The sequence below is a fragment of the Mytilus californianus genome, unplaced genomic scaffold (assembly GCF_021869535.1).
Source record: "Mytilus californianus isolate M0D057914Y unplaced genomic scaffold, xbMytCali1.0.p SCAF_6, whole genome shotgun sequence".
In the NCBI taxonomy this organism is placed as follows: Eukaryota; Metazoa; Mollusca; class Bivalvia; order Mytilida; family Mytilidae; genus Mytilus; species Mytilus californianus.
Genome location: NW_026262712.1, coordinates 113,900,767 through 113,923,367, shown reverse-complemented (window position 1 = coordinate 113,923,367; position 22,601 = coordinate 113,900,767). Strand labels below are relative to the sequence as shown.

The following is a 22,601-nucleotide window of genomic DNA, read 5'->3' as shown; positions in this document are numbered from 1 at the left end:
CAAATATGATAAATGAAACGACTTGTGTATTTTAATGTTACCAAATAAATATATATTGCACTGCTGTCTGTTTTACGAACCAATAAGAAAATATCTACAAATCGGTATAACTTTTAGTTTCGAATTTGGTAAGGGGATTTCCAGCCTGCAGATCTACATGTCAAAAGATGATTTGGCACATGCAGTCTTGCTGGTTCTTTAAAAATAGACACCAAGATGGTCCCAACTAACTGTAGTGAAAATAGAATGCAAAACTACACTTATAAACACCAATATAAACTTTCTTGTCTAGTGGACAAAGTGAAAGTGAAAGTAGATTTTTAAATGAGAAAAGAGTAAGAAATTAAAGATGTCACTTGCAGTTAATGAGGTCCTAAAATATTGTAAAACATGTCAGAAAGGTCCGTTTTCAAGTGCTTATAATGCTGAAGCTCATTTTTCAAGTCAACAGCATAAGGAGGCTGAAGCTAAACAAGTTAGCTTACAAATTGATTCATTGAGTCATTTCTTCTGTAGAGTTTGTAGTGAACAATGTAATGGGCCAAAATCATTTATGGAACATATGGCCAGTCCAAGGCATAAGGTAAAGATGGACAAATCGCAACAGTTTCAAGTATCTTCAGAGCAATATGACACTGCAGGGAGACCGTATGATTTTGATGGAAAACGTGGCTATTGTCACATCTGCCGTATAGATTTAACATCACCAGAGAATGCATCTCAACACCTTAATGGTGAAAAGCACAAGAAAAAGTCAAACCAAATGCAAAGCCCCCCTCAACAAACTAGAAAGTGTAATGCATGTAACATAACTTTTCCCGACGATGCAAGCTCAGAGTTGCATATCAGAAATTTTCATACAACTAAAAAGACTGAAGCACAATTAAGTATGAAATTGTCATTTAATGAAGCAAATAGTTTCACATCTTCATCTTTACAAACCGACCAGCCGAAATCTGGAGATGATCTTGATAAATTATTCCAGAATTTCCAACTAGAACTGCAGAATGAAACACCGCCTCAATCAGTCTTAGAAAATTTATCAAAGAGGTCAGGATATGGAGATGCAGATGTAGAGTTCACATTTAATATATCCACTGGATTTTGTAATGTTTGTCAAGTAGAGCTTACATCTATTAAGAACAGAGATCAACACCTTTCAGGAGCTAAACATAAAAAAGCAAAAGAAGCATGGTTTCTACGAAAAAAAAATGAAACTAGAAGTATGTCAAAAGTTCAGCCTGAAAGCCAGCAGAGAGCTCAATTTAGCACTGTTTCGTTATCATCACCACTTCATGAAGAGGTTGAATATGAATTTGAGGGGGAGAGTGGATTTTGCAATGTATGTAAATTGAAACTTACATCTATAGAGCAAGCAAGTGCCCATCTTAATAGTGCATTACATAAACAAGCAAAGGAAGGCTGGATGCAGGCAGATTTAAGTCTTACTAAAAATAGTGCTGAGCCGTTATCACCACTGACAATACCACCACATTCATTCATTCTTCCCATTCAAAATAAACCATTAAACATGTCAAAATTAAGCCCTGCATCTCCAGTATCAAAGCCAACTCTTAAAAAATCTGAAGAACCTGATTACACATTTGCAGGTAGCAGAGGATATTGCAATATATGTGACCTTGAACTGACCTCCAAACAACATGCAGATCAACATTTGAAAGGTGCTAAACATCACAAGGCAAAAAATGCAATGAATGTCCAAGTTCTAGTACAAGATGTAGATCCTGTAGCTCGTCAGTCTAGTACAAGTAGCCAGGAATACACATTTAATGGAAAACAAGGATTTTGTAATCTCTGTAATTTAGAATTGACATCAAAAGTGCCTGCAGATCAGCATCTAAGAGGAGCTAAACATGCAAAAATGAAAAATGCTCAAGCAGTAAAACCGTCAGTTACCACGGGTATTTCAGCCAGGTCAGACATGAGGGGAACTGGAGGAGAAGAATATACATTTAATGGCTCCAGAGGTTACTGCAATGTGTGTAAAATAGAACTGACATCTAAACTTCATGCAGATAGTCATCTAAAAGGTAAAAATCATGCAAAAGCTAAACATCGTTGGCTACAAGGGATAACAGAAAATGTACCACAGTTTTGTGAGATATGTCAGATAGCTTGTAGTGGACCAGAAAGCATGCACCAACATCTGGTAAGCAAAAAACACATAGAGAAGGCTGGTCTGGCCGCTTCAAATCAAAGTGCTTATAATGAATTTCCAGTTAGAACAGTTGACACGTCAGATAACACCAAATGGTTCACTTGTAGTTTTTGTAACTGCAAACTTAATTCACAACAACAGCTGGAAACTCACAAAAATTCTCCAAAACATAAAGCACAGGAAGAAAAGATGATTCGACAGTGTACAACAGGCATTGTAAATCAACAGACTGGTTTTGATACAGACAGGAGGTATAATCCTCAACAAGGACAATTAGGTCAAAATTTAGGACAAAACCTTGGACATAATTTAGGACGAGGCTATTATGAAAATGTACCAGAAAAGCAGAACCCCATGCCTGGAATATATGTAGGCAGTCAGTTCAATCATACAAATTTCCAATTAAAGTCTTCCACCATTGTTACTCCTAGTTGTGTCATACCTTTACCTAAAGTAAATGGAATATCATCAGAAGTCACATTGCCACAGGCAGAGTATTTACCACCAACATCTGTAACTAAGCAAACATATGACATCACAATAAATGCAGTAACTCAAAATGGTATCAACGCTTCTGAGGTAGTAGCAGAGTTGCCAGCAAATCCAGTCATCAAAAATGGGGTTATAAATTCAAATTCAAACGAAGATTTGCCTTCCTTGATGCCATTTAGTACTTCGCTGGTATCACACCTTACCCTTGGATCATTGAGAGATGATGAATCTGTTTTAAAAATAGATGATGAAAAATCAATGTTTACAATGGCACGACCAAAGGTGTTCACAACAAATTTATCTGACAAAAACATTAGAGGTCAAGCTGAGGTCAATCATTATCCTCATCTCACTGATGAGCAGACAAATGTTAAAACCATTCCGTCTATTGAGAAATCTCCAATTATACAAAGAAAAAGTGATTTCAATCTTGCATCAGCATCAAATGACAAAGAAGAGACATCAAAGAGTCTTCAGTTTAAGTCTTGTAAGTCTACCATCGATAAAATATCTAATGATTTACATGGTATTGACAGTGAAAACCCTGAGGAGAGTGACTCAGAACACAGTACAACAGATTCGAGTTTGTCAGTGTCTGATAGAGAGGAACCAAGAGAAAAGGAGATAGTAATTCCAGAGAAAACTTGTAACAAACTACCAATGTTTGGAGATAAATATTTTATTGTGTCTGAGCCATCTGATTTGTCAGTTTCATCCCGAAGTAAATCATCTGGGTCACGAAAATCTTCTGGCTCTGAAGAAGCTAGAGCCATTAAAAACAGATGTAAAAGTAAGCAAAGTTCCTTTAGCGGGGCAGATACATCTCTTGATAGCCTTTCTGAACTTAGTTTAAATGCTGTGACAGAAAATGTTTTTGAAGAAACTCCAGGTGTGAAAAATATCCAAGATAACTCGGATGAGTCACTCGAAAGTATACAGAATAGTTTTGCTCGAAGTACAACACCATTGTCATGTGAAGTTTCTGGTAGAAATAGAGACAGACATAGTCCTTTTGCCTTCTACTGCTCAACATGCGAGAGACCAATGAATACAGAGAAGAGTTACAAGGAACATTTACGTGGACAGCGCCATTGTGAGAAGGCTGCTAAAGAAACTGCTCCAGAGAGGGAACACCCACTAACTGTTAAGAGCATGAATGATTATGGTAGGATAGGATTTAAGTTAACTACAACTACACCTAGAAGTTATCAGATAGAACTATTTAACAAGGCCATGGACAGTGACAGAGTTTGCTTTTTACCAACAGGTATTGAATTGATAAACTATTATAATAACAATTACATAAATTTTTTTTTCAATTCCGTAATTTTGATTGGAAGAGGCATTGAAAAAATTATATTTTATTTCTGTAAAATGCAATATCTATGACCATGATGACAGCACATGCTCTTCGTAACAACTTTTAAACAATGCATAGAAAAACAAATGAAAGTCTTTCATGGTTGTAATGCTTGTAGCATAAAAATCTAATTTAATACAAGAGTTAAATGCTTCTTTTTGTAATTTTAAAGGGTTCTAAAAGTTTTGTACATGTACCTGCTCACATTTTTAGCATTAAGCGTTTAATACAAAATGTGCTTCAGTCAACGCTTTTACACCTCAATGAAATTACAAAAAGAGGCATTTCTTAAATGTTAACTATATTAAGCAATAACTTTGAGACAGCAACCCCACTTCAGATTAAAAAACAAAATTTTTAATAAAATATAGCTGTATTATTTTGCTGTATATGGGCATGAATGAAAAGGAGGTTAAAATAAAGTTCTTAAAAGACAGCAAACCAACAGTATACTGTAAACCAACTAATTTTTGTTGGGAGTATATAAAATGTAAATTTATAATAAAAAGTAAAACTTGGATCTTCCTTTGTTAAAATACATCCAGAAAATGTTGCTGTCTGTCATCTTTTTTTTCATTCATTGTCGTAGTATAAATCAGATGTTTGGTTTTTCTTTTTGTTCATATTTAGTCATACTAGGGCCTTTTATAGCTTACTATGCATATTGCTTTGTTTTTTTTTGTTTATTCTACATTGGCTAGAGGTATAGGGGGAGGGTTGAGATCTCACAAAACATGTTTAACCCCGCCGCATTTTTGCGCCTGTCCAAAGTCAGGAACCTCTGGCCTTTGTTAGTCTTGTATTTTTTTTTGTCCCCCGCGCAACGCATTGCGGGGGACATAGAAATACCCGGTGTCCTTCCATCTGTCTGTCAGTCCGTGCGTCCTTCTGTCCGGTCTTGTTAGCGCTCTCACTTATACAATTCTTGCCAGATTTTTGTCCCTCGCGTAACACATTGCGGGGGACATGGAAATACCGGGCATCCGTTCGTCCGGTCTTGTTAGCGCTCTCACGAGTACAATTCTTCCCAGATTTTTATAAAACTTATACTATAGGTAAATATCAGCAATATCTCGCTCAAATTTTATATTGGTAGCCGATCCACTTTTTTTAAAAGAGTTATGCCCCTTGGAAATATTAAATTTATGGAAAATGGCCTCGTTAGCACTCTCACGGGTACAATTCTTGCCAGATTTTCATAAAACTTATACTATAGGTAAATATCAGCAATATCTCAGACAAGATCTATAATGGTGGACGATCGACTTTTTTTAAAAGAATAATGCCCCTTGGAAATATTAAATTTATGGAAAATGGCCTCATTAGCGCTCTCACAGGTACAATTCTTCCCAGATTTTTATAAAACTTATACTATAGGTTAATATCAGCAATATATCGGACAAGTTCTATAATGGTGGCCGATCTACTTTTCTTATAAAGAGTTATGCCCCTTTGAAATATAAAATTTTTGGAAAATGGCCTCGTTAGCGCTCTCACGGGTACAATTCTTGCTAGATTTTTATAAAACTTATACTATAGGTAAATATCAGCAATATCTCGGACAAGTTATATAATGGTGGCTGATCGACTTTTTTAAAAAGAGTTATGCCCCTTGGAAATATTAAATTTATGGAAAATGGCCTCGTTGGCGCTCTCACAGGTGCAATTCTTGCCAGATTTTAAAAAAAACTTATACTATAGGTTAATATCAGCAATATATCGAACAAGTTCTATACGACTGCAAAACAATTTTGTGGTTGTTTATTGGTATGACGTTGGCGTCGCCGTCGTCGTTGTCGTAGTCGTCGTCCGAAGACACATTAGTTTTCGCACTCTAACTTTAGTTTAAGTGAATGGATCTCTATGAAATTTTACCATATGGTTCAATACCACAAAAGGAAGGTTGGGATTGATTTTGGGGGTTATGGTACCAACAGTTAAGGAATTAGGGGCCAAAAAGGGGCCAAAAATAAGCATTTTTGTTACTTCCAGACATAACTTGTCTGTTAGTGTATGGATCTCTCTGACATTGTACCACAAGGTTCCATATCACAAAGGGAATGCTGGGATTGATTTTGGGGGTAATTGCCTCAAAATTTTAGGGATTAGTGGCCAAAAAAGGGGCAAAAAACCAGCATTTTTCTAGTTTCATGATAATTACTTGTGTGTAAGTGTATGGATCTTTCTGAAATTGTACTACAAGGTTCCATATCACAAAGGGAATGCTGGAATTGAGTTTGGGGGTAATTGCCCAAAACGTTTAGGAATAAGGGGCCAAAAATAAGCATTTTTCTAGTTTCCAGACAATAACTTGTGTTCAAGTGTATGGATCTCTCTGAAATTGTACTGCAAGGTACCATACCCCAAAGGGAAGGCTGGGATTGATTTTGGGGGTAATTGCCCTAAACGTTTATGAATTTGGGGCCAAAAAGGGGCCTAAAAACAAGCATTTTTCTAGAATACAGACAATAACTTGTGTTCAAGTGTATGGATCTCTCTGAAATTGTACTGCAAGGTACCATACCACAAAGGGGAGGCTGGGATTGAGTTTGGGGGTGATGAATCATAAGGGGGTTCAAAAAATTTGGGGAGGGATTTTTTTTTTTAAATTGGTTATTTCTGATTTTTATTTAAAAGCAAATAATAATGATATGGTTTGAATAGGTAAATTAAAAATTTTTAAGTTCTTAGACCACATTCATTCTGTGTCAGAAACCTATGCTGTGTCAAATATTTAATCACAATCCAAATTCAGTGCTGTATCAAGCTTGAATGTTGTGTCCATACTAATGCCCCAATTGTTCAGGGTTCGACCTCTGCGGTCGTATCAAGCTGCGCCCAGCAGAGCATTTTATTAAAAGAGTTATGTCCCTTTTAAACATTAATTATATGGAAAATTGCATCGTTAGCGCTCCCATTTGTACAATTCTTGCCAGAATTTTATGAAACTCATATCATAGGTTTATATTAGCAATGTCTTGGACGATTTCGAAAATCAGTGCCTATCAATTATTTTTAAAAGAGTGATGCCCCTTGGAAACATTAATTATACGGAAAATTGCCTTATGAGCGCTCTAATGTGTACAATTCTTGCAAGATTTTTATGAAATTCATATTATAGGTCAATATCATCAATGTCTTTGACGAGTTCGAAAATCAGTGCCGATGAGTTATTTTTAAAAGAGTTATGCCCCTTGGAAATTATATTAAATTTATATGGAAAATTGCGTTGTCAGCATTCTCATGTGTACAATTATTGCCAGAATTTTATGAAACTTATTTCATAGGTTTATATCTGCAATTCTTTGACAATTCTTTGACACATTAAAAAATAAGTGCTGATCAATTATTTTTAAAAGAGTTATGCCCCTTGGAAATATTGATTTATATTGAAAATTGCATTGTTAGCGCTCTCATGTGTTCAATTCTTGCCAGATTTTTATGAAACTTATATCAGGTTTATATCAACAATGTCTTTCATGAGGTCAAGAAATCAGTGACGATCAATTACTTTTAAAAGAGTTATGTCCCTTGGAAACATTAATTATATGGAAAATTGCATTGTTAGCTCTCACATGTTTACAATTCTTGCCAGAATTTTATGAAACTTAAATCATAGGTTTATATAAGCAATGTCTTTGACGAGTTCGAAAATCAGTGCCGATCAATTTTTTCTTAAGGAGTAATGCCCCTTGGAAATATTAATTTTATGGAAAATTGCCTTATGAGTGCTCTAATGTGTACAATTCTTGCCAGATTTTTATGCAATTTATATTATAGGCTTATATCATCAAAGTCTTTGATGAGTTCAAAAATCAGTACCGATCAATTATTTTTAAAAGAGTTATGCCCCTTGGAAATATTGATTTATATGGAAAATTGCATTGTCAGCATTCTCATGTGTACAATTAATGCCAGAATTTTATGAAACTTATCTCATAGGTTTATATCAAAAATTCTTTGACAATTCTTTGACACTTTTGAAAATAAGTGCTGAACAAATATTTATGCCCTTTGAAATATTAATTATAATGGAAATCACATTGCTTTTGCTCTGAAGTCTTTGTTTCTCTAAGATATTACTAAAAAGTTTTAAAGAACAAAAAAAAGTGTTTTTTTTAGTTATTGCCCTTGTACCTTGGATAGATAAAATATGTGCCACGCGGGGGACATTGGAACTCTGTTCTTTTATTAATTTTGGTTCATTTATATATTTCGGAGTTTAGTGTGACATCCATTTTCTCTGAACTAGTACACATTTTTGTTTAGGGGGTAGCTGAAGCCCGCCTGCAGTGCGTGATTTTCTCGCTGTGTTGAAGACCCATTGGTGGCCTTGGGCTGTTTTCTGCTCGTTGGTCCGGTTGTTGTCTCTTTGACACACTCCCCGTTTCCATTCTCAATTTTTACTATACAGTATGCTGTTTTGCTCATTGTTGAAGGCTTTACAGTGACCAGTAATTGTGCACATCATTATCCTTTGTTCTTTATTGATAGTTTTCTTATTGTCAATCATACCTGATCTCCTTATTTTTATGTAAATATTTTCTACCATGGAAGATTTTCCATGTTGTGCACTTCGAAATTTGCCTAAATGATACTTGTTTTACTAATGCTTAACCAACTTCCCTTCATCTAGAATAAGAAATTACACGATGGAAAACACAATAAAAATCTAATGCAAGAACGCACCTAATTATTTTAATTGGAGCAAGTATATGTTGCTCTATCATGCTGATCATCATTTTGCTATTTTTCAGGAATTTTTCTACACTTTAGACACCAATTGAGGCCTCATATTTGTATTTTTCAGGAACTGGTAAAACTTTAATCAGTTGTATGACTATCAGTGCCATGTTGGAACAAAATCCTACCAGACAAGTGATGTTCCTGGTAGATAAAGTGTTGTTAGTACTACAGCAGTCGGAGTATATCAGGAGAGAAATTGGAGACAGAAAATATACAAGGTACATGCATATGTGACCATAAAAAAAGACATTGACATTAAGAAGTATGTAACTTATCTGAAACTCTTTTCATCTTCTGGACACTTCTTTGTCAATGGTAATGTTTTGTTTGAAAGGGTCAGTGTGACCTTTTTCTCATTGTAATAAAAAGTACCAAACAAATATTAAAAATTTTAGTTAAAAAATACTGAAGGACTATTTATATGCAATTGCTTAACTTTGGACTGGTGGGGCTACATTGTAATAAATTGCACATGATTATTGACTTCTATGAATCGAACATGAAATTTTTGATGGCTACAAACTGAATATTAAAGGCAAAACAGGCAACATGGCAGACTTTTGTAAAACCATGAAATCTAATATTCATGAAAATACAACTTTTTGTTAATGCATGAAAATTGTAACCCACGAAAATAAATTAATTCACAGTAAATAGTACATATGTATATTTTAATATTATATTTAACGTTTAGATGCCAAATTTTGATTGGCTAATACGAGGGAGATAATTTACTCTATCCCATGGCTCAGCGGGAGACAATTTTTTTAATGTCACCCTCTCGTGCAGACCAATAAAAAATCGATAATTTAAAAGGACAATGAATTGAAATTGCATCAATAAATTTAAAGAAAAAAACTTCTTCATAGACCAAAAATCCAAAATTTAAAAGACAATAATGGCAGAACATTCAGTATAATAAATTAAATAACACATAGCTGAGAGGGTGATAGAGCAGATTGTTACCCCTTGAAAAAACATTGTCAACCTTGGTGATGCAAATTCCTTCGATAGGCACAAATAATAAAACCATGAAACTAAGTACCCTGAAATTATTATTTTTTCTGACCTTGAAAAATCAATACATGTACCAACAAATAAAAAATGGATGCAAAGTAGGTTGTTTATTACATAAAACCGGAATTACCAAAAATACTTGGACAGTAAACAAACCACACCAAAATCTGTCACGTAAAAACAACTACCAGTGTCAACATATATTTGTTCTGCTTAACAGAAGTTATCCTGGAAACTTTGTTATAAACAATGCCATAATATCTGTTCCCATTGAATCAAATGTTCTATACCTTTTATTCTGTATTAAAGGAACAAATACTGTAATATTTGTTCCTGACATTGGAAATAATATTTCTTCCACTAGAAACTTATACATTACAAAGGAACTTCCATTTCATCATGTCCATGACACCAGGACTTCATTGAGATAGTTTGACTTGTCATAGGCATTAAAGGGTTCAGGCTTTAACCAGTCTATGTGTACACATACCATATCCTTGGCCTCTCTAGAACATATGTAATTAGAGTAGAATATACAAAATAAACCTGCAGTGCAACAACATGACTATTATGTTCGAAGAGATAAGGTTTGCAAAGCCATTTATTTGTAATCTTTGATTCTTATTCAATGATTCTTTAATAAGGGGACGAAGTCCCCTATTACAGTAGAAAAATCAATAAAAAAAAAAAAAAAAAAAAAAAAAATCGGGAAAATTTCCCGAAATTTTCATTGTACTAATGAACTCAAAATCATTAACTTTTTTTTTGTAACTTTTTTTAATTCCCGCATTTGCGCAGAAATCTACTTCCTTCTTCCGGTCTCGTGTGTCATGAGACTTTGAGTGAAATATATATTTATCAGTCCAGTCAAATATAGGAAGGAACACAATAACAATTTCATTTCTAATTATTCTTTGATATGAAAAAACGTTACCTGATGATAGCGTTTCTTTGTTTACATCGAATATGACGTCATAAGTAAACTAACGTCACAACTAAAATCCCTAACAACAGAACCAAAATCGGAAACGTTACGGTATTTCCGTTTCTTTTTTTAACAGATTTTGAAGATAAAATATGTTTGAATTAAAAAAAATAATTCTTCGTCCCCTTTCACAGGTAACGCCTGCCTCATATTATAGGAATGGCTCAAAGGCAACAAATTTGTGAGCCAAATTAAAGAATTCATTAAAACTGAAGTATAATTTATTGTAGATTTAGTCACACAGATTTTTCAAAGTTGGAAGAGAGAAAACCTGTCATAGCTGCCTTGTGTGGAGGTTTACAGAAAAGTGGAGGAGTACCTCTTTGGAAACATGATGTTATTATAGTTACAGCAGGTAGGCAACAAATAACTCTTTGTGGAAATATGATGTTTTTAAAGTTACTTCAGGTAGGCAACAAAACATCTTCTTTGTGGAAACATGATGTTAAGTTGCTGCAGGTAGGCAACAAGAAGACGTTCTTTTTGGAAAAACATGATATTATTATAGTTACTGCAGGTAGTGTGGTGGTCTCTTCCTGTATAAAGGTATATACAGACATGACGCTGGAATGGGTCCCTTTTTTGATGTGTCAAATATATTAATGACTTACAGTTTCACCAAGGTAAAATGTGAAAGAGTCGGTAGTTTTCTTTTTCAATAAGATATACATATATATGCTGTTTTATCCTTTTAAATCAAATTAAGATAATTGTATATGTCATATTAAACTGAGAAATATATGAATGGGTTATGATTCTGCCATGAAATATATTTATGGGTCGTGATTTTCACATGACTTCAATATATGAATAGAGGGGGGGTGGTTAGAAATATCAGCCGCACACCTGTATCCAAAATCCCATGATGAAACTCCCCCCCCAAAACATGATAAAGATTGTCATTTTTTTGGCCACTTCAACTCCAAAATCAAAAAAGAATTATTTATCTACCGAATAACATCCTTCAGATTTCCACGAGACATTAGTCTTTCAGGAATTAGTTTTTTTTTATACGACCGCAAAAATTCGGTGTATGGATCTCTCTGAAATTATACCACAAGTTTCCATACCACAAAAGGATGGTTAGGATTGGCTTTGGGGGGTTATGGCTCAAACCGTTTAGGAATTAGGGGTAAAAAGGGTTGAAAAACATGGTTGTCCTGGTTAATGGACAAATACCTTAGTACAAAACATAATTTAAAGCAGTGTAAGGGAGATAAATCAAATATATCATTTGAATTACCTCCCTTACACTGCTTTTAAATTATGTATAAAGTAATGGTTAATGAACAATTAAGACAATTTAAAACGGTGTAAGGGAGGTAATCCAAATACAACGTTTTGATTACTTTCCTTACACTGCTTTTAAATTATGTTTAAAGAAATGCATATTTATAAAGGAAGACCAGTAAAAATATCTGCAAATGTTGCATCTTTTTTCTTTTACAAAAAAAACCATATGCAAGATTTGACACCATATTTTGAATTCTATTATAAAATAGATTAAGTTAGCACTATGGTAAATTTAATTGGGTAATTATGGTTGCAAACTCCATTGGTAAAAAGAAATTGTGGGAGGTCAATTTTTTCTCATTTCAGATTTCAGAAATTAAAAAGAATTATTCTTCAAATCTTCAAATATAATTTTTTTTTCAAATTTCAAATATTGAAAAATTTCAAGAAGTAATCTTTGATTGCACAGTATGGCGCATTAGATTTGTAAAATCTTTGACTACATTTATTTATTTGTTATGCCAAATCTGACCGTGTATATAGATTTTTAATTTTGTGTCCAGTTTTCAAATTGGTCTACATTAAGGTCCAAAGGGTCCAAAATTAAACTTAGTTTGATTTTAACAAAAATTGAATATATGGGGTTCTTTGATATGCTGAATCTAAACATGCATTTAGATTTTTGATTTTGGGCCCAGTTTTCAAGTTGGTCCAAGTTGGGTCCAAAATTAAACTTTTGTTTGATTTCAACAATAATTGAATATATGGGGTTCTTTGATATGCTGAATCTAACCATGTATTTAGATTTTTTATTTGTGGACCCTACTATCAAATTGGTTCATATTGAGGTCAAAAGGGTCCAAAATTAAACTTTGTTTGATATCATCAAAAATTGAATTATTGGGGTTCTTTGATATGCCAAATCTAACCGTGTATTTAGATTTTTAATTTTGGGTCCCGTTTTTTAAATTGGTCTACATTAAGGTCCAAAGGGTCCAAAACTAAACTTAGTTTGATTTTATCAAAAATTGAATTCTTGGGGTTCTTTGATAAGCTGAATCTAAACATGTGTTTAGATTTTTGATTATGGGCCCAGTTTTCAAGTTGGTCCAAGTTGGGGTCCAAAATTAAACTTTTGTTTGATTTCAACAATAATTGAATATATGGGGTTCTTTAATATTATTTTGATTTTTGGGCCCCGTTATCAAATTGGTCCACATTGAGGTCAAAAGGGTCCAAAATTAAACTTTGTTTGATTTCATCAAAAATTGAATTCTTTGGATTCTTTGATAAATCTGAATCTAACCATGTATTTAGATTTTGGATATTGGACCATAATAGGTAAATTAAAAAAATTTAAGTTCTTAGACCACATTCATTCTGTGTCAGAAACCTATGCTGTGTCAAATATTTAATCACAATCCAAATTCAGATCTGTATCAAGCTTGAATGTTGTATCCATACTTGCCCCAACTGTTCAGGGTTCGACCTCTGCGGTTGTATCAAGCTGCGCCCAGCAGAGCATTTTATTAATCTTGTCTTACATATTGGCATTATGGCTTCAATACAAGGATCCAAAATCTCTTATTATTAGGACTAACCAGATTTTGTCACTGATGATAAATGTTTATATATCAATCATGTCAAAACTGATATAAAAAAAGGAATTTTATTTGGGAATATGTTAATAAGGCAGCAACCTAATGAAGAGAATGCTTCACAGTGTTAAACTTTTAACCAAACTGTTTAAAAACACATAAGATGCCATTGACATATTGTTTTATAAATAGCTTCATTCCAAATTTTATGTATTTTATCTTAATTCAGTAATCTAATTGATGTATTTTCAGCATTCTATGAGAACCTGCTTCTCAATAAAATACTTAGATGGAATGACACTTGTTTGGTCGTGTTTGATGAGACTCATCACTGTATAAAAAATCATCCATTTAACAAGCTGCTCCAAGGATATCATCGTAAATGTCCAAAACAAACCCGCCCCAAACTGCTTGGTCTTACAGCATCACCAGCTGGAAGAGATTCTGTGAAAGAAACAATAATGATGTTGAAACTGTTGATGGACAATCTGGAAGGAGCCATGATTGCTCTGGTGGAAGAAAATACATACGAATTGAAGAAATTTCAGTCTAGTGCACAAATTGATCCTCAGTACATTGCAATGTCGTCAAAAGAGAGGTCATTTAAAGAAGAACTGCAGTTATATTTGCTGAAATGCTACATGCGCCTTGGTGAAGAAACTGATTTGCTGCAACATTTTGATATTGGGTTAACATCAAAAACAAAACATTTAACAGAGGAAGAGTTGCTTAATTGTGCTAAAGAAGTTGATGGAAGTCTTCTGAATTCACTGGAGATGACTATTAATATGGCAAGACCAAAAGAAGCTTCAAAATCAGGTGTAAAACTGTTCTCAAGGAATATCATTAAGCATACACAGAACATTTGTATTGCCTTGAATGTGTTAATAGAGTCAGGAGTTTACATGGCTATTGAAGAGTTACAAGAGCTAATGGCTGCCGAACCCTCTGCAAACTTTGAGTTTGCTGAAGCCATCCTATTACCATGCACAAGGATAAAGGATGCTTTGCAGACTTGTATGAATGTTGAAGGACCTAACTTATCACTTCAAAATCCAGATTTAGATACATCTCCACAGTTGTCCAAGTTAGTCGAAATTGTTACCAGACCAGATTATGTAAATTGGTCAAATAAAGATGCCATGGTTCTTGTATTAGTGAAACAAAGAGAAACAGCTTTTAAAATGAAACAGTTGCTGAGATCCCATGATTCAATACAAAAATTACAACTGAAGGTTGAAGCTGTAGTTGGCCACGGAACCACCAGCGGCACTGAACAAGGTATGACTGTGGCTCAACAAAAACAAATATTAGATGACATGAAAAGAAAGGCCATTGACATAGTTGTGGCCACATCAGTCGCTGAAGAAGGTGTAGATATTCCAGAGTGTGAACTTGTAATTACATTCAACCCTCCATCAACAGTTACTGCATTAGTTCAAATGAGAGGGAGAGCAAGAAAAAACAACAGTAAATTTGTTGTGTTGTGTAATAATTCTAAAGAAAAGACAGAGTTAGAAGACTTAATGAAGAAAGAAAGAAATATGATAGAAGCTGCAGAGGTTATTGTCAAGGAACAGAAAACTAGAAAATTATAATGCTGATATGTATATATATATCTCCACAATTCACATACATTGTTTAACATGTACAATGTAAAATATTACTGTGGATTCATTATTAGATGTGGAATACCAATTGTCATGGATTTCATGGGTATAGCAAAACCTTGAATTTAAATATTCAGTGTAGTACAAATTTTCTATAGGTTTGAATGCATACATTGGCATAACCACAAAATCAAATAGCCACCAAAAATATAATTTTTTATATAAATCCAAGAAAATTATTATCCACAAAAATTAATGAATACGCAGTGTCCTTTGTCAGATTTATCAAGACAATAGTGTAGGGTACTTAAAGATTCTTTTCTTTAGAAAAGAAAGAGATTGTAAAAGCAGAGTTGGAACTTCCAGTATATAAACATGCGATAGAATAATGTTCCTGACAAATCATTTGAACATCATCAACTGATGTTATTTATAGAATAACTAATCAAAGAATTCAAATACATGTATAGAAAAATATTCAACGAGTGACCGAACAACCCATTAATTCATGAACGTATGAGTTAATTATCAGTGTTTTTCGGTCACAAGTTGAATATTTTTCGATATTTGAATTCCTCGATTAGTTATTCTTTTTATTACATTGACAATGAGCTTTTTAATGGAAATAAAGAAGAAAATGCAAGGAACTATATCTTTTTCTATGCATTCACAATTTGCTTTTATGCTACGTCATCGACAATGTCTTGACAACACCTATTGTTGTATGATGTCAGAGGAGTGAAATTATCAAATTTATTTCACATGTGAAATTATCAGTTTTTATTTCACTGAGAAATCACAGTAATTCATTGCAACCAATGTAATAATGAAAAGTAACTACCTGGCTTAATATAGCAAACTTTTACACATTGTTACATCAATCCCCTTTCCAGGGGTGAAATCGTTTCTCATCCAGTCTGTCTGTTTCTATATCTAAACCTTGTGAATGCAAGATATTTATTTATTTACACTGGAATGGAACAAAACTTGATAATTATTTGTACTAATTGTGTCAAAACACTACAAACCAGTAAAAGTCTGAAATGGCCTATATCTGTACTCGACTGTACTGATTTTTACTCGACCAGTCTGAATTGGTCTGAAATTTACTTGATAATACTCGACTGTAGTCTGAACCATACTTAACAGTCTGAACTTGTACTCGACCTTTACTCGACTAGTACTTAACCATTTTATACGCGTCTGGACCATGCTCGACCTAGACTGAACCATGATCGACCTAGTCTGAACCATCTCAACTTAGTCTGAACCATACTTGTCCTAGTCTGAACCATACTCGACCAAGTCTTCACCAACCTAGACCTATTTTTTGTATCTATCTATTGTATATCATCAATGTAGAAACTGTTTTTAACAACAGCTATTTCCCCTGGCTAGAAATTTGAACAACAATTTGAAATTAAAAATGTATTCAATATAGCATTGAAACCAAAATTTCACAATAAACATTATATAACTTCAACACCATATTCATCAACACTTACATATATATATCACGTTTAAAATAAAAATAAAACAAGCCGATCAAATAATCTCAAAACTGAATTGTGACTAATATTTTCAATATTATTCAAATTTTTTTTAAAGTTTCAGATATATTTTATGGTTATTGGACAATTTTCACAATTAACTTAAGCCTAGTATAGATTTATGGTGTCAGTTGAGTTTAGTTAATAATGCAGTGAATTTTTTTTTTATTAAAATATATATAAAATAGTAAATAAAGCAACTTTAATAATAAATTTGAAAAATGACACCTTTGTTTGTAAAACCAAGAATTCAATATAACCATGATAATAGAACTTCCATAGCCAGTCTTGAGAACCTTTTAAAAAAGGAAATGTGTTCCAAAGTTTCAGTAAAAAAATTTTCAATTAAATTTAAATAATTTTTGTCAAAATTAAAGACATGGCATATAATAAGGTTTAATTAGCTCAGTAAATGTGTGCTTTACAGGTAAAAAGAAAGCCCTATTTTTCTTAAACTTGTGTATTACTTATCTAGTGAATTCAAAAGGCCTTGCGATTTAAGTTAAACAGGATGTTGCAATTTTGAATGAATGTTATTTAGAATTTAATACTCTCTGACCAGGTGTGATCTTTTTAATGAGTTTGCCCCAAGCAGGAGGTATTACTTTATACTTTACCACCTATCAGAAGAACAATTTTATTAATTTCTTTAATTTTTTATCCCTTTTTTGATATATATTATACTATAATATATCCCAAATTATAATAATAGATATAATTCTAATATAAGGTTAAACAATTTCAGTGATTTTGTTGGCTGTTGTTACCTCATTAAAAAGATAATTATATAACTATTGTGTGTAACCATGAAACCTATCTAGTTTTTAATTAGGAATTTAGGAAAATTAAGTTTAAAGAAAATAAACACACACACCAAACAAGAAGCACCTTAATAAGGTTTAATTACCCTCAGTATAGTTGTGGTTTTTAGGTAAAAGAAAATCTATTTTTAACAAAACTCTTAAACTTTAAAATTAATATAATTTAATTATTATATTAGATAGTTTGATTTAACTATCTCTATTTGATAAATCTGATAATCATGTAAGGATGTAAAAATCTGTTTTTATATGTATCTTTATTTTATTGTGGCTGTTGTCATGTCAGTTAAAAAGAAATTTATTTTAACAGTTAAAATAAAAAGTATAAGTTATTTGGGCAAGTATGGTTCAGACTGGTCGAGTATTGTTCAGACCTTTGGTCGAGTATGGTTTAGACTGAAAATATAGGTCGAGTACAGGTCGAGAATGGGTTAAGACTGTTTCAGACTGGTCGAGCAATAGTTCAGACTATTTTCAATGGCAAAGATAAGGGTCAAGTACAAATCAGTACAGTCGAGTATGGTTAAGACTGGGGTCGAGTACCCAAGTCAAACTGAACTGCTATCATTAGCAGTTTATTAGCTGTTATTTACCAGTTCTTCACATTTTTAGCAGTCTTTCAGCTGTTCATAGCATTCCATCTAATAGCAGTTTGAGAAACTGCCTTATTTCACCATTTCTTAGCATTCCTCTTAGCATTCATCTTAGCAGTCTGGATCTACCTTCTAAACTGTTGTCAATTTGTCAATTGGACAACAGTTATGACAGCAGTTCAATAGCAGTTTGATAGCAGTTTTGGTTTTAATCTTTGTTATAAAAATGCTTGGATCTGGCTGTGTTTTTAGCTTGATAGTAAACCTTTATTTGAAGGTTATTTGATCATTTTCAAATGTGCATTTTGGCTCCAAGCTGTGTGTAAATACTTGCTAGTGAAAAACTGTATTTTTGTCATTTATGAAGTTTAATTTGGGCTAAATGAAATAATTTCTCACACCTGCAGTACAGTAAGTTGAAATTACAGATAATGCATGTGTATTTTCTGACATAACTTCGTAGGGAAAACGAAATAATACAGAAAGCCCAAAAAAAGGGGGGATAGTTGTTTATTCAAATAGAATATCTGATGATGATAGGATTGTAATGAAATACTAGCATATACTAACAGTGCAAGTTGTTATTTGAAAATAAAAATATGAATATTTTAATATAATTTTGTAAAAAAAACAAAAATAAATCATATTCAAGAGTTGAAAAAGGGGGAGGGAATATTAGGGAAACCTAGGTCACATATAGTTTTAATATTGACCAAACAATCCATTTAATGAAGTTAATATATGTTACTTAATTTTTTTTTCAGAAAGTGGAAAACATAATATATTACATGTATTAAGAATTATTTTGTTTAATTCCAAAAGAGAAAGAGGAGATAACTGTTTTCTTTTGGTCCACACAAAATATATATAGTAGAAGAGAAATTAGTAGTACATTTGGTAATTAAATAATAATAAAAATAAAATAACTTTTAATCTGAAAATCACTTAGTCAAGGTAATAAATAGTCTCTTAAGCAATGTTAAGTAACCACTCTTATTGAATAAGTTGCTTTTTATAAGCACTGATATTTAAAGTGCATTATAATTCTTAACTGTTCGTATTATTTTGCCACTGACATAATTAATAAGGGATAAAAGGCCAGGTACAGTACTCACAAAGCATGTTTACACCCCTTAACAAGTCTGTTATTGGATTAAAATAGAGTCATTTGATTGCAGTTACTGCTCAAATCACAAATATAAGTTGGTGCAACATTTTGAAATTTCAACAAGACTTGCAGTAAAATATTAGAATTTTATTTTTGCATTCATATCTTGTACACTGTATATTCAAGTGTACCTTTGTATTCCAACTTTTGACAGATCTGATAGCATTCCATAGCAGTTATTAGTAGTTTAGAAAGCCATATTAGGATGTACAACTTAGCAGTTTCTATGAATATTCATTATTGATAGCTGTTATTATAGCAGTTCTCATGAATATTCAGAGAAGATAGCAGTTTTTGAGTATCTAATTTAAATTTTTCGTCAAAAATAACTGCTAAATAACTGTGAAGGCTAAATAAACTGCTATGGAATGCTATTGGAATGCCTATATGGAATGCTATTGGAATGCCTATATGCAAATTAAATATTGCCTTGAATTTGGCAACTGTAAATGCTAATGAACTGCTAAAGAACAGCTGTCGAGTAAGAACTGTGAATGCTAATAAACTGCTAAAGAACTGCTGTCCACTTTGACTTGGGTAATGTCGAGTAAAATTCAGACCAATTCAGACTGGTTGAGTAAAAATCAGTACAGTCGAGTACAGATATAGGCCATTTCAGACTTTTACTGGTTTGTAGTGAAAGTTTGTACTGTTAACTTATGCTCATCATTTTTTTTTCATGGAGCAGACATTTGCAACTTTATTTGTCTGATATACAACTCACTTTTCAACTAGTGGTTTGTTATTGCTTATTGAACACTTCTTGTTTAATATCCTTTTTTTTTTGGCATTCATACAGTAAGATATAGTGTTATGGGCATTATGCAGGTCAAATTCAATTTTCACTATGGTGACTGGTGCTGCTCAGGATTAGAAAATCAGCAAAAATTATTATTCTCGTAGTCAGCAAACGAAAAAAACCCAGTATATTTAGTTTGTTCTCTTTAAAAGGCTAGACACTTAAGATGGAGGTTTTAAAAAATATGCTTGAACTATTATCTTCATAACTTAAGACTTAACTAAAACATGAGGGTTGGGAGTGCATGTTTATTGATGGTAACGGAAGATATATTTTATAAGTGTTTAAATTTCTGCTACATCATCTGCTTTATATTCATTTTATTGTATGTGCCATAAGTTTTGCAGACAACATGAAAGGTAGCCATAGTGTTTTTGTGTTAAAACAAACTTTATGTAAAGTTTCATGTAATTTTGATTGATTGATTGTTGTTTGCTTAATAGCCCATTTGATTTTGAAAAATCATTGTTTCATCATAAATATGTCCTATGTAAGGAAAACAGTTGAATTTACTTTTGTACATGTATTAAGGAATCCCTCAAGTACAGGAAAATAATAATTGATCTTGTTATTTTTTGAGCCAATACCTTTGGTTATTAGTTTTATAGATTATTTTGTGAGTTTTCATTGTTTGTTATTATTATTCCTATTTTCACAAAATGAGATTCTGTTCTTGCAAACATTTAATAAGTCCATGATTTAAACATCTTTCTTATATGTTCCTCTGCACTTCATAACAGCACAAACAGCTAATACAATTGAGAATGGAAAAGTAGAATGTGTCAAATGGAAAACAACCAGACCAAAGAGTAGAAAACAGCCACCAATGGGTCTTCAACACAGCAAAAAATCATGCACCTGGAGGCAGGCTTCAGCTAGCCCCTAAACAATAATGTATACTAGTTCAGTCTTTATAATGCATTTAAGTTTCGTTTGAGATATTGATTAGTTAAAAGTGGGTTATGCCTTCAACAACATCCAACCTTACTCCAAAACTATCACTCAGACTTCATGTGGATTTTATGCACCTGTTTTCCTGAATTTACATGATATTATTACCATAGTAGATTTAGAAAACAGCAGTCAATCAATAAGTTGCTATGGTTGTTGGATCATTAGAAGCTATATATGTACACAGGATCTGTACCTCAGTGAGTAAAACCATGGTAATTCAAAACTGTCATTTAACAGTAAAATTTGTCAGTAAATTGTTAATAAATAATTATTTATCAATCGGTGACCAGTTAAATTGTTTGATAATGTAATCTTGTTATCTATTGTTAAAATTACAATGTAATCTTGTTATCTACTGTTAAAACTACTTTAGTGTAAAATTAGACCACTGCTTGTGAGTTTGTATTTCTTTTTAATAATTTCTTTTTATTCTTTCAACTCTTTCAATAATGTGACATGCAGATTTTTGTAAGTGTAGTATAAATCTTAGATGACATTAACATATTTTTTTTTAGTTTGATTCTACTACATGTTTCAAAACCTATCCAATTTTTTGAACTATGAAAAAGGGGTTATATTAGATTTTTTTTTAAATATTAAAATTTTGAAATGTCTTTTAGTCTGTATAATGCAAAAATCACATAATTTTGTTACAACTTTTATTAGGAATTGCAAAAAATACTGATATGCGAGTGTTACTAAATAGCATTGAGACAAATAAATGATAAGGAAAGAGGAATACATCTAGCCCATATTAATGTACCTTTGTCATACATTGTTAATTTAAATTACAACAGATAGTTGATTTATTATGTTTGAAATGAATATTAGGAAGATATCTGTATTACGTTTGATAATGTGCGATATAATCCAAGATGACTCTGATGTCTGATATCCGTTTTAGGAACTGCTGGGTCACTGGACCAAAAGCCACAGAAAGTTCCCTATAGGGCTGTCAGATATAGGAGCAATCTTGGGTATATGGACTATAAACCAGTACACACTTGATTTATTGTTGATGTTTACTGTTAAGTCATGTTCCTGTTTTATTACTGAATATGTATAGGAATTAAAATGGGAGTATTTGTTAATTATTTTATTATTACTAGGTTTTTGGGAAATACAACAAAAATATAGAAGGGCCTTACTGTGACTTTAGTATGAAATTCAAGGGTGATAGCAGGAGCTTGGAATAAAGCATATCCTGACAAATGCCTCATTGTGACTTGGATATAAAACCAAGGAGTAAAAGCTGGTGCTTGAATGTAAAACATAGCCTGCTGAAGGCCTCACTGTAGCGGGTGCATGGAAATAAAGCATGTCCTGCTGAATGCCCTACTTTTTGACTTTTGATATGGTGCATAAATTTAAAGCATAGCCTGCTAAAGGCCTCACTGTGACTTGTATATGATAGGTCTTGTCTTCCATTTTTGCTTATGTACTTCGTCTATATGCCATTTTGTGTTTCTTTGCTGAAGCAGTTATTTGTTTTGACT

General features: G+C 32.7%; 1 protein-coding gene across 1 annotated transcript; it reads left to right on the top strand.

Moving 5' to 3' along the window:
- The first annotated feature begins 138 nt into the window (after positions 1-138).
- On the top strand, positions 139-15,863 carry LOC127705998 (uncharacterized). Its single transcript, XM_052210393.1, has 4 exons — positions 139-3,938; positions 8,842-8,995; positions 11,010-11,134; positions 13,863-15,863. Exons 1-4 carry the CDS (start codon positions 350-352, stop codon positions 15,206-15,208), a joined length of 5,214 nt encoding a protein of 1,737 aa, XP_052066353.1. The 5' UTR covers positions 139-349; the 3' UTR covers positions 15,209-15,863.
- Positions 15,864-22,601: the final 6,738 nt, after the last annotated feature.

Coding starts and splice junctions, on each gene's coding strand:
- LOC127705998 (XM_052210393.1), top strand. CDS start 350: ATGTCACTTGCAGTTAATGAGGTCCTAAAATATTGTAAAACATGTCAG. Junction 3,939..8,841: donor AGTTTGCTTTTTACCAACAG/GTATTGAATTGA, acceptor TGTATTTTTCAG/GAACTGGTAAAACTTTAATC. Junction 8,996..11,009: donor GGAGACAGAAAATATACAAG/GTACATGCATAT, acceptor AATTTATTGTAG/ATTTAGTCACACAGATTTTT.